At 41.0% G+C, this 12910-nt stretch overlaps 1 protein-coding gene across 2 annotated transcripts in view; it reads left to right on the top strand.

Annotated features, from left to right (window-relative positions):
* Positions 1 to 11562, top strand: part of LOC112069924 (sorting nexin-3) — a 51938-nt gene extending 40376 nt beyond the window's left edge. Inside the window, exons 2-5 of one of the 2 annotated variants that reach the window (XM_024137321.2) lie at positions 6766 to 6861; positions 6991 to 7115; positions 8593 to 8679; positions 10677 to 10767. In XM_024137321.2, the coding sequence (XP_023993089.1) occupies positions 6766 to 6861; positions 6991 to 7115; positions 8593 to 8647 (276 nt within the window). In that variant the 3' untranslated portion in view covers positions 8648 to 8679; positions 10677 to 10767. Of the gene's footprint in view, positions 1 to 6765; positions 6862 to 6990; positions 7116 to 8592; positions 8680 to 10676 lie in introns of both variants that reach the window. The other variant, XM_024137320.2, reaches the window with a different exon arrangement.
* The last annotated feature ends 1348 nt before the right edge of the window (positions 11563 to 12910 follow it).

The raw sequence follows: 12910 nt of genomic DNA, 5'->3' as shown, positions 1-12910 counted from the left end.
GCTCATTAAAAGCAARTCTAAGAAGTGGTAGATCTGTTCTATGCGTGCTAATTCTATGCTTTTCGTTTTGCGTCTTTAATTTTCGGTTTTGTACACCAGCTTCAAACAGCTGAAAATGTAATATTTTTGATTATGGAAAATATGTTTCACAGCGGTTTAGATGGTGCAATGATTCTCTACATTATACTTCCTTGTTWTGTCACACAAACTGAAATTAGGCAAATTATTATAATTTTTGCAACCAGGAAATAGCGAAGAGATTTCTGCATAGTTGCATCTAAAAAAAAATWGCAATTGTTATTGTCAAATAACTTTGATTTGTTGTTATGAAAGCCTGCCAAAAGATTGCTCTCTTCTACCTCTCGTTACCGTAAAGGAGAAAAATCCATAATTTTAAAGAGAGAAGGGAGGACCGAGGGGGGAAAAATGGGGGGAGAGAGGACAGAAGATGAGAGAAAGGCCTTTGTTTTTCACAGTGAAAAGACTCAAGAGGGGTCTCAAGGGCAAAACACTGACTTATTATAGGAGAGGGAACATTTGAAGAGGCGAGAGGGAGACCATGAGGACCTTCATTCTCCTGCTCATCAATCAGTTTGCCTCTGCTCACACACACATCGCCCCGCATCCATCCATCCAACTAGATAGCAGGCTGTCATGGTCAAAACATTTAGACTCCATGGTTGCTAAAATGGGAAGACGTCTGTCCGTGATAGGGCGTTGTTTTGCCTTCTTGACATCGCAGTTGACCAGACAGGTCCTACAGGCCCTAGTTTGGTCGCACCTGGGCTACTGCCCAGCTCTGTGGTCATGTGCGGCAAAGAGGAACATAGATCAGTTGCAATTGGTCCGGAACAAAGCAGCACGTATCGYACTTAGATGTACACAGAGGCCAAGTGTCAGTAACGTGCATGTCAATCTCTCCTGGCTCAAAGTTTATGCAAGATTGACTGCATCACTGATTTGTGCATGTAAATCTTGGCGGGGCAAACTCAACAACAACAAAATGCATGCCAGCAAAGACACTACAACACTAAACAATACATTAATTGCACTATAACGGCGACAAGCGGTGCCCACAAACTGTTAGAGGGCCTACATAAAGCTGTCCCAACAGCAGAGCTTTCTTTCCAGCACAATGGAGTGAATCCTTACCACTGCTACACCTGGCTATCAGCGGAGCCTTGTTTGGCAGCGAAACAATTAATTCAGCCTAGTTTACTGCCAATTAAAAAAAAAAACATAGCTGTATGGCTGACATGGCTGACTTGCTTAAGAAAATGTGGTTTCTATTGACAATTGAGATGTACAAACTATGGCATAAGGGAACAGTGAGCGGATAAGAGGCATTTCGATTAAGACATTAATGAGTGAGCGACAACGGACGTAATCAATATAACTATGTGTTCAGCACTTTTGAAATGTACAGCCACAGAATGCAGAGCATTGGCTACTCTTCCTGTATTTTCCCTGTACACCAAGTACAGGATAAATAAAGGGGGCATATAAGTAGACAAYGAAACCTCTTTTAGATGACATTTCTCAAAAACAGGTTATAGGCTACATGTGGAGCACCACCGAGTCAGAACATTAACTTTAGGTGAAATTAAGAGGTGAAAATAGACCAAATTATTAGGGTGAGGCACATGGGCTACTAACAGCTTACTACACAACATTAAAACATGCTGTTTTAATTGCTATATTGTATTTACTTTGCCACCATGGCCTATTTAAATAAAGGTGAAATAAATCATATAAAAACATACACTTAGCAKTACTTTCTTAGCTACAGTATACATATCTCCCTTGCATATTACATAATTTATGCAGCAGCATACAAGACATTTTTGGACYYACCTTGGCTTGTGATGTGCTCACTTAAACATGAAGGTGGCGCGGTGGTCCTTTGTGGGCAAATTTTGTCATCAAAGTCTGCCATTTATGGTGGGAACTCGTGGGKGCGGGGGGGCACAGCAACTCCATTGAATAGCAGGCTACTGGTTGCTTTGCAATGCTTGCAGTAAACCACTGATTCCTTCCAAAAGACTCATTGTTGAATTTGCGATTTCCAATTTGTGTAATCTTTATGTCCAATGGCCGATTTTAACGTTTTATCTATCATTTATCTTCATATGACAAGGATTAAAAAGGATTTGCCAGTAGATTTGCCAGTCGACTTGATTCATGATGATGACTGCTAGCTAAGACTTTGAAAGTAAGATGTTGACATGATCAGTCCAATCAAAGCTACTGTACATATAATGTGATTTTACATAATTGTATCTGTGGCCAATGACCTTGAGCCTTCTTGGAAGGGCACTTGCAATTTAACTATGGCAGGACCCAAAGGGCTGAAATTTTGGATTTCTACCCTTACTTACTAAGGACTTAAACTTGGTGATGACGTATTGTCCCCATGAGTGACAGAACACTGAGCCAATCACAGCGCAATGGTCCTACTTTTTGCTGGCTACTCAACTCAATTATCTTGGCAAAGGAGAAATGCTCACTAACAGGGATGTAAWCAAATTTGCACACAAAATTTGAGAGAAATAAGCTTTTTGTGCATATGGAAAATGTCTGGGATCTTTTATTTCAGCTCATAAAACATGGAACCGACACTTTACATGTTGCATTTTATATTTTTGTTCAGTATAGTTGACTAATCATTGACTAATCATTTTCTGTACTATGTATTATTTCATGTGGAGCACGGGAAGAGTAGCTGCTGCTTTTGCAGCGGCTAATGAGGATCCTAATAAATACCAAATCCCAATATCAACTGCTCAATGGTTCTGCTCTTGTGACCTTCTGTGATTGTCATCCATCTATGGGGACATTTAATTTTTTTCCTCCCGGCTGTGTATTGTTGCTGGAATGGCCACCGGATGCTGATTTCTTATCAGTTGAAGAGCTTTGGCATTGTGTTCTAATGTGCTGCAGTTCGCTTCAGTGAAATTTTTTWATGAAATTTACATTCCAGTGCTCTTTAAACAGCAACTTACATTTCTTTAGAGTCCGGTCACCACATCCACTGTCTACTCTCTCTCTATCTCTAAGATCATCCAAAGTGCATCAGAGTTTGGTGAGCAGTATGCTAACTTTTTTTAATTCTTCAGTCCTCAATATGTATTTTTTAATAGCCATTCCCCAGAGAGAGAGGCCATGAGCAGATGCGCTCCCACATTTTTCCGCATGTTTTWAAAAAATAGATAGATTTGGAGTTAGACAAACTTAGTTTTTTGGGATGGACATATACAGGATGATATCCTAAACAACATAACCTTCACTCCAAACCTACAACCTGATTTTGGATGGAATTACTTGGAATGCTTCCTACACTCAAGGATTATTATTCCCAAACTATACAGTCGTGGCCAAAAGTTTTGAGAATGACACAAATATTAATTTCCACAAAGTTTGCTGCTTCAGTGTCTTTAGATATTTTTGTCAGATGTTACTATGGAATACTGAAGTATAATTACGAGCATTTCATAAGTGTAAAAGGCTTTTATTGACAATTACATGAAGTTGATGCAAAGAGTCAATATTTTTAGTGTTGACCCTTCTTTTTCAAGACCTTTGCAATCTGCCCTGGCATGCTGTCAATTAACTTCTGGGCCACATCCTGACTGATGGCAGCCCATTCTTGCAAAATCAATGCTTGGAGTTTGTCAGAATTTGTGTGGTTTTGTTTGTCCACCCGCCTCTTGAGGATTGACCACAAGTTCTCAATGGGTTTAAGGTCTGGGGAGTTTCCTGGCCATTGACCCAAAATATCTGTTTTGTTCCCAGAGCCACTTAGTTATCACTTTTGCCTTATGGGAAGGTGCTCCATTATGCTGGAAAAGGCATTGTTTGTCACCAAACTGTTCCTGGATGGTTGGGAGAAGTTGGCCTATTCATGGCTGTGTTCTTAGTCAAAATTGTGAGTGAGCCCACTCCCTTGGCTGAGAAGCAACCCGACACATGAATGGTCTCAGGATGCTTTACTGTTGGCATGACACAGGTCTGATGGTAGCGCTCACCTTGTCTTCTCCAGACAAGCTTTTTTCCGGATGCCCCAAACAATCGGAAAAAGGATTCATCAGAGAAAATGACTTTACCCCAGTCCTCAGCAGTCCAATCCCTGTACCTTTTGCAGAACATCAGTCTGTCCCTGATGTTTTTCCTGGAGAGAAGTGGCTTCTTTGCTGCCCTTCTTGACACCAGGCCATCCTCCAAAAGTCTTCGCCTCACTGTGCATGCAGATCCACTCACACCTACCTGCTGCCATTCCTGAGCAAGCTCTGTACTGGTGGTGCCCCGATCTCGCAGCTGAATCAACTTTAGGAGACGGTCCTGGCTCTTGCTGGACTTTCTTGGGCGCCCTGAAGCCTYCTTCACCACTCAGATGGTTTAGACCCTTTCTTCTTTAAGGTTGCTGCCCCTATCATCGCCAAGCCGATCTCCGACCTTTTTAACCTGTCTCCTTTCTGGGAAGGTTGCCATTGCTTGGAGGGCAGCCATGGTTCGTCCTTTATGTAAAGGGGGAGATCMAGCTGATCCAAATGTTATATGCTTATTTGTGTTGGAAAAACATACAATAATCAACTGACTGCCTTTCTTGATCTCTATAGTATTCTCTCGGGTATGCAATCTGGTTTCCGCGCAGGATATGGATGTGTGATTTTACGCTACTGCTACTCTCTGTTCATCATATGCATAGTCACTTTAACCATATCTCCATGTACATACTGCCTCAATCAGCCTGACTAAACGGTGTMTGTGTATAGCCTCGCTACTTTTATAGCCTCGCTACTGTATATAGCCTGTCTTTTTACTGTTGTTTTTATTTCTTTACCTACGTATTGTTCACCTAATACCTTTTTTGCACTATTGGTTAGAGCCTGTAAGTAAGCATTTCACTGTAAGGTCTACACCTGTTGTATTCGGCGCACGTGACAAATAAACTTTGATTTGATTTGTCACTGCAACCTTAAAGGTTCTCAATGATGTCACCATTGCCCTTGATTTCTATGCAATGTTGTGCTGCTATTTTTACTTACTTGGCCAAAGCTTTTGACACAGTAGACCATTCCATTCTTGTGGGCCGGCTAAGGAATATTGGTGTCTCTGAGGGGTCTTTGGCCTGGTTTGCTAACTACCTCTCTCAAAGAGTGCAGTGTTTAAAGTCAGAAAATCTGATGTCTCAGCCACTGCCTGTCACCAAGGGGGTACCCCAAGGCTCAATCCTATGCCCCACGCTCTTCTCAATTTACAACAACATAGCTCAGGCAGTAGGAAGCTCTCTCATCCATTTATATGCAGATGATACAATCTTATGCTCAGCTGACCCCTCCCCGGATTTTGTGTTAAATGCTCTACAACATAGCTTTCTTAGTGTCCAACAAGCTTTCTCTACCCTTAACCTTGTTCTGAACACCTCCAAAACAAAGGTAATGTGGTTTCGTAAGAAGAATGTCCCTCTCCTCACAGGTGTGATTACTACCTCTGATGGTTTAGAGCTTGAGGTAGTCACTCCCAAGTACTTGAATGAGGTATGGCTAGACAGTACACTGTTTTTCTCCCAGCACATGTCAAAGCTGCAGGCTAAAGTTAAATCTAGACATGATTTCCTCTATCGTAATCGCTCCTCTTTCACCCCAGCTGCCAAACTAACCCCCTGATTCAGATGACCATCCTACCTATGCTAGATTACGGAGACATAATTTATAGATCAGCAGGTAAGGGTGCTCTCGAGCGGCTAGATGTTCTTTACCATTCGGTCATCAGATTTGCCACCAATGCTYCTTATAGGACACATCACTGCACTCTATACTCCTCTGTAAACTGGTCATCACTGTATACCCGTCGCAAGACCCACTGGTTGATGCTTATTTATAAAACCCTCTTAGGTCTCACTCCCCCCCATCTGAGATATCTACTGCAGCCCTCATCCTCCACATACAACACCCATTCTGCCAGTCACATTCTGTTAAAGGTCCCCAAAGCACACACATCTCTGGGTCACTCGTCTTTTCAGTTCGCTGCAGCTAGCAACTGGAACGAGCTGCAACAAACACTCAAACTGGACAGTTTTATCTCAATCTGTTCATTCAAAGACTCAATCATGGACACTCTTACTGACAGTTGTGGCTGCTTTGTGTGATGTATTGTTGTCTCTACCTTCTTGCCCTTTGTGCTGTTGTGCTGTGCCCAATAATGTGTGTACCGTGTTTTGTGCTGCTACCATGTTGTGTTTGTCATGTTGTGTTGCTACCATGCTGTGTTGTCATGTGTTGCTGCCTTGCTGTGTTGTTGTGTTAGGTCTCTCTTTATGTAGTATTGTGTTGTCTCTCTTGTCGTGATGTGTGTTTTGTCCTAATGAGCTTTGCTATGGCAATGAGCGACCCTGAAGCAACGGAGCCAACCGCCAAGACCTAATGTGTTGTCATTTTCTTTCTAAAAAAATGGTTAAAAGTAATACGTGGTGTTTTTCTGTCTGAACTACTCATTGGTGGTGGATTGATAGATGGTACCATACAGTGTGCTGTGAGACCAAGTGAAAAAGCTTTATAAATGTTTAGTATCAATACAATTTATCACTGACTTGTACTTGAATCAATCTACAATGTAGCCCACTTTCCACTCGATAAGATCGTGTTTTAGTTCAAGTGTTCTTTTATACTCGAACTCTGTCTTTATTTGACGCTGCATTTTATGCTACCCTCATACAGTATGTTAACTCTGGTTCCCCTAAGTCTGATTTCTCTCTCTGTGTTTCAGACCAACCTGCCCATCTTCAAGTTGAAGGAGTCTCGTGTGCGGAGACGGTACAGCGACTTTCAGTGGCTCAGAGGGGAGCTGGAGAGAGACAGCAAGGTGAGCCCTCTGGGGCTGTACAAGTCTCAATACACATTACACAGGAATAATCTAATCAAACCTGAGAGATAAAGACAACAATATAACTGATACATCATTTTAACTTGTTATCATGTGTGTCCCTCTCAGGTGGTGGTACCCCCTCTCCCAGGGAAGGCTCTGTTCAGACAGCTGCCGTTCCGAGGGGACGATGGGATATTTGACGATTCTTTCATCGAGGAGCGGAGAGCTGGGCTGGAGCAGTTCCTCAACAAGTGAGTCTACACAGACAAGATCCTCTGCTTCCTAGAGCCAGGATGTTGTGTTTGGTTGCGATATTACTACTATTTGATTGATGTCAGGCATGTGTTTATGTTGCAGCCACTCATATCATTTTAAAGGTAATCTTGTTGTTAATCCCACCAAAGTGTCAGATATCAAATATGCTTTTCAGCGAAAGCACTACAAACGATTATGTTAGGTCACCACCAAACCACAATAAGCACAGCCATTTTTCCAGCGAAATAAAGCAGTCACAAAAAGCAGAAATAGAGATAAAATTAATCACTAACCTTTGATTATCTTCATCAGATGACACTCATAGGACTTCATGTTACACAATACATGCATGTTTTGTTTGATAAAGTTCATATTTATATAAAAAAAATCTGAGTTTACATTGGCATGTTACATTCACTAGTTCCAAAAGCATCAAGTGATTTTGCATAGCCACATCGTTTCAACAGAAATACTCATCATAAATGTAGATGATAATACAAGTTATACACATGGAATTATAGATATACCTCTCCTTAATGCAACCGCTGTGTCAGATTTTAAAAAAACTTCAAGGAAAAAGCAACCCATGCAATAATCTGAGACGGCGCTCAGAAATATAATAAAATTAGCCGCCATTTTGGAGTCAACAGAAACCAGAAAATACATGATACATGTTTCCTTACCTTTGATGAACTTCATCAGAATGCAGTCCTAGGTATCCCAGGTCCACAATAAATGCTTGATTTGTTCGATAATGTCCGTTATTTATGTCCAATTAGCTACTTTGGTTAGCGCTTTTGGTAAACAATTCCAAAGTCACAAAGCGCGTCCACTATAACGTGACGAAATGTCCAAAAGTTCCGTAACAGTCAGTAGAAACATGTCAAACGATGTACTGAATCAATCTTTAGAATGTTGTTAACATCTTGAATAACGCTCCAACCGGAGAATTAGATTGACTTCAGATGAGCGGTGGAACGGAGGTCCTCCTCATGTGAACGCGCATGGTGAAAGCATGGTCAGCTCGTGGCAGTGGTGACTAATTCCTGTCTCCTTCGGCCCCCCTTCACATTAGAGTCATCAGACAACGTTCTATTGACTGTTGACATCTAGTGGAAGCCGTAGGAAGTGAAACCTCATCAATATCTCGCTGTAATTTCAATGAGAGCTTGGTTGAAAATCTGCCACCTCAGAAAAAATCCAAACAGGAAGTGGAACTTCTCAGGTTTTTGCCTGCCATATGAGTTCTGTTATACTCACAGACATAATTCAAACAGTTTTAGAAACKTCAGGGTGTTTTCTATCCAATACGAATAATAATATGCATATATTAGCAACTGGGACTGAGGAGCAGGCAGTTTACTATGGGCACCTCTGTGCACCTTTCATCCATGCTACTCAATACTGCCCTTGCAGCCATAAGAAGTTAACATAAATCTGATTTTCTCTCGTCTTTCTTGGTGTCGTTAACAGACTGAATACATACAGCAGGACGTCTACTCCTTCGTTCTCCTTCATAATTGCCTAGTAAAGGAACAAGAAAAGCCAAAGAGGCCTCAAGTGCGTCCCTTAGTACTTATTTTTGTCCTAAATTAGTTTTATTTTATATGTGTAATTTATGATAATTGAGTCTCAAATTACAGTGAACGGTTCCTCGACGGGTGGTGTGTGCACCCCTGCTTATTCTTTTACCCAAGGTGTTCTCACTCCCACGTGGAGAACAATAAAAGTTACAGTGGGACTGTTATTGTTTGCTTTGATTGCAGACTTGGCTATTATCTTTGTTTCATGTGCAAATTATRCCTGTTAGAATATTAAGTATGCCTAAAGACTACGGTGAGAAGAGAAAAAAATCTGTGAATATTTTTTTTCCCGAAAGAGCGAAGAATGTGTTGGTAATTAAGATTTTTTCCCCCCTCGAATTAAACGCTACTGTTGATCATGGCATTGTTCGGACTTAATAGCTGCACAGCGGAGTGGAGTTGGTTCGCTCTGCTGTTATGAACTGTGATTGAGTGTATTGTGGAGAGGAAAACCATTTACCTAGAGGTAAACATGGTTATCATTTCTRAACAACCCAGCAGAGGAGGAGAGAACAGCACAGTGAAGTTTAAAGGGAAGTTTGCAGGCCATATTGTTCAAAAACAAAAGGTGAGAATATAGTCGGAGTTAGGATGGAGGAGTGCGATCAGGGGCCAGCTGATTTACAGTTTTAATTCAACCCCATAAAACATATAAATGCCCGTTTTGATTGAGTCATGGAGTGTCGGGAGGGGGGCTCAACTTGCTCATCTAATGGGAAATGGAAGCCTCCTCAAATCCTCCACAATGTTTCTGTTGTACATGAACCCTTTGGGTCATGCTTGCCCTTCAGAAATATTTCCCTTTTAATAATGTAGGATGATGAGAGTACGTCTGTAATGGGAAATTTGTCTGTTAAGAGGAAGTATATTATTTTTGGTCTCAGGTGCCCTTTCACTTTTTTTGCTCTCTTTTCTCCTTTGCGTTCCCCCTCCATCTTTCTCTTCTTTCTTTATTTCTTCTCTTTTGCTTCAATCTCCCCATCCCTCTCCCTGACCTTGATGGTAATTATGAGCAGGTTTCCAGAATCCTTTCCTCTTCATCAAATTCTCTGCCTCCTGCTTCAGATGTAACATGGGGACTTTATGAATTTAAAGATAGGTCAGTGGTCTTCTAAATTGGATCTGACCTAACAATTTGGACACTGAAAAAATGGCAAACAAACCTGATGAAAATGTGGGCATATTTTGCTTAACTTTTGACAACACTTTTCACAGTACTTTAATGCTGTCCAATTATGGTCAATCTCTCTCGTGGCACTCTCTCATGGAAACCTTATGTTCCACATAGCGGGCCTGGCCGTGCTACTGCTCCAGTTTCAACTGTTCTGCCTGCGGCTATGGAACCCTGACCTGTTCACCGGACGTGCTACCTGTCCCAGACCTGCTGTTTTCAACTCTCTAGAGACAGCAGGAGCGGTAGAGATACTCTGAATGATCGGCTATGAAAAGCCAACTGACATTTACTCCTGAGGTGCTGACATGTTGCACCCTCGACATCCACTGTGATTATTATTATTTGACCCTGCTGGTCATCTATGAACATCTTGGCCATGTTCTGTTATAATCTCCACCTGGCACAGCCAGAAGAGGACTGGCCACCCCTCATAGCCTGGTTCCTCTCTAGGTTTCTTCCTAGGTTCTGGCCTTTCTAKGGAGTTTTTCCTAGCCGCCGTGCTTCTACACCTGCATTGCTTGCTGTTTGGGGTTTTAGGCTGGGTTTCTGTTCAGCACTTTGAGATATCAGCTGATGTAAGAAGGGCTTTATAAATACATTTGATTTGATAGGAACGAAGAGGATTAAGTAAGGGTGTCGTTATAGTAAAGAATGGATTTTGAGATTTCTTTCCAGGAAGAAAAATGTGTACAATGTGTTCTTTGTTACCATGTATTTTGTGRCCATGTCAGACAGACTGTAACAACAACATGTATTCATAACCACTTGTAACCTTTGTCTCTCCCTATTTTGTGTTTCAGAGTGGCTGGTCACCCCTTGGCCCAGAACGAGCGCTGTCTGCACATGTTTCTACAGGACGAGTCTGTGGACAAGACCTATACCCCCTCCAAAATACGACAAGCCTAAGAGAAGCGGGCCACCACGCGGCCCAGCCCCGGGCCACTCTCGGCCCTGGTCTATACTCGGCCAGGCCCCGCTCCACAACCCAAAGCTCTCTGTACTGCTAACGGTCCTGCTCTGCTCCGACCACAAACACTATGATCTTCATTCTTCTTTTGTTTGCAATCACTTTCTTTCTTTCTTTCTTTGTCTTTTATCTCCGTGTTGATTAGTGATCTCATGTAGTGCTCGTTTTCAACTCTCGATTGGATCAAACTAGGAAATGGTCTACATGTAATAACTGTGGTGAAAATAATATATCATTGTTTTTGTTGTCTCAATGCCACTACCTTGAGTATTTTACAGTATGTTATCTATATTTATCAGTGAGGTATGTCTTGTATATTTTCATTTTTAAAGAAATATAAAAAATACCTTTCCATGTATGCAAACCTCATGTTAAAACCCCATACATTACACACTGTTGTTTTTACTCAACGTCCAATTGGAATGATTGTCCTCACCACCATAAATGTGACTTGGCACACTTTGTCCCTGACTCTGAAAATCACCCTTTGTGGATGGTCATCACTTCCATGAACTGAAGCATGTGTGTGTCTGTGTACTACCAGCCAGCAATTCCACTGTTAGTTAGCCTGTAAATTATTTTATAATGACGAAAAAATGCACCAGAGAGGGGAACCACACAGCATTTCTACCAACAGATCATGTGTTTATGAAATGTGCATACTGCTGTGCCGTTTTGTTTATTTAGAACATTTTCCAATAAAATAGGTCAAACACTCATATGCATGAGGTGATGTTGTCATGTTTTTCCTGAGTAAAGATTTCAGTGATAGACACACACTTTGGTCCATGCTGCTTCTGAGAACCACCTGTCAATGGCAACCACATTAATTGGATTGAACGACATTAATGTTTTTAATTGTGCTTGGTTTTTTCAATCATTATACTAAATATGAAACGCAATTAAAGGTAAAGCCCTTGATTCATCAGAAAATACTTGAAACCCCTGTGAAAATGTATTGCATCTGGGGCATTGCATTGGCCATGGCTCAATGTGTACTTTACTAGCTTTAAAACCCATGGCATTTGTTCTCACTGGAATTTCAGGGTAACGTACCCTTCACTCTGGGTCACGCTCAAGTGATTTTGGATTCCAAAACTGCCTTGTACAGTGCTTTTACTTTTTCCACATTGTTATTTGACGACATGAATTTTAAATTGATTAAATTGAGATTTTGTGTCACTGATCTACACAATATACTCCATAATGTCAAAGTGAAATTTTGTTGGTTGAAAATGTGATAAATTAATACAAAATTAAAGGCTGAAATGTCTTGAGTCAATAAGTATTCAACCATTTTGTTATGGCAAGCCTAAAGTTCTGGAGTAAAAATGTGTTTAACAAATAGCATAAGTTGCATGGATTCATTCTGTGTTCAATAATAGTGGTTAACCTGATTTTTGAATTACTACCCCATCTCTGTACCCCACACATACAACTATCTGTAAAGTCCCTCAATCGAGTAGTGAATTTCAAGCACAGATTCAACCACAAAGACCAGAGGTTTTTCAATGCCTTGAAAAGGACACCGATTGGTAGATATGTAAAAAGATATATTAAAAAATAATAGAAAATTCAGATGCTGGATATCCATTAGACTATGGTGAAGTTATTATTTAGGCTTTGGATGATGTAATATACACCCAGCCACTACAAAGATACAGGCATCCTTCCTAACTCGGTTGCCGGAGAGGAAGGAAACTGCTCAGGGATTTCACAATGTGGCCAATGGTGATTTTAAAATAGTTAAGAGTTTAATGGTTGTGATATGAGAAAACTGAGGATGGATCAACATTGTAGTTACTCCACAATACTAACCTAAATGACAGAGTGAAAAGAAGAAAACCTGTACATAGTARAAAATATTTCAAAACATGTATCCTGTTTACAGCAAGGCGYGTAAGTATTACTGCAAAAGATATGGCAAAGAAATTAACTTTTTGTCCTGAATACATAGCATTATGTCTGGGGCAAATTCAATCACAGAGTACCACTCTTAATGTTTTCCAGCACAGTGGAGGTTGCATCATGGGTATAATTGTCACTGGCAAGGACTAGGGAGGTTTT

This window comes from Salvelinus sp. IW2-2015, unplaced genomic scaffold, assembly GCF_002910315.2.
Source record: "Salvelinus sp. IW2-2015 unplaced genomic scaffold, ASM291031v2 Un_scaffold1157, whole genome shotgun sequence".
Taxonomy (NCBI): domain Eukaryota; kingdom Metazoa; phylum Chordata; class Actinopteri; order Salmoniformes; family Salmonidae; genus Salvelinus; species Salvelinus sp. IW2-2015.
Note: the sequence above shows the minus strand (reverse complement) of the source record. Positions and strands in the feature narration are given on the sequence as shown.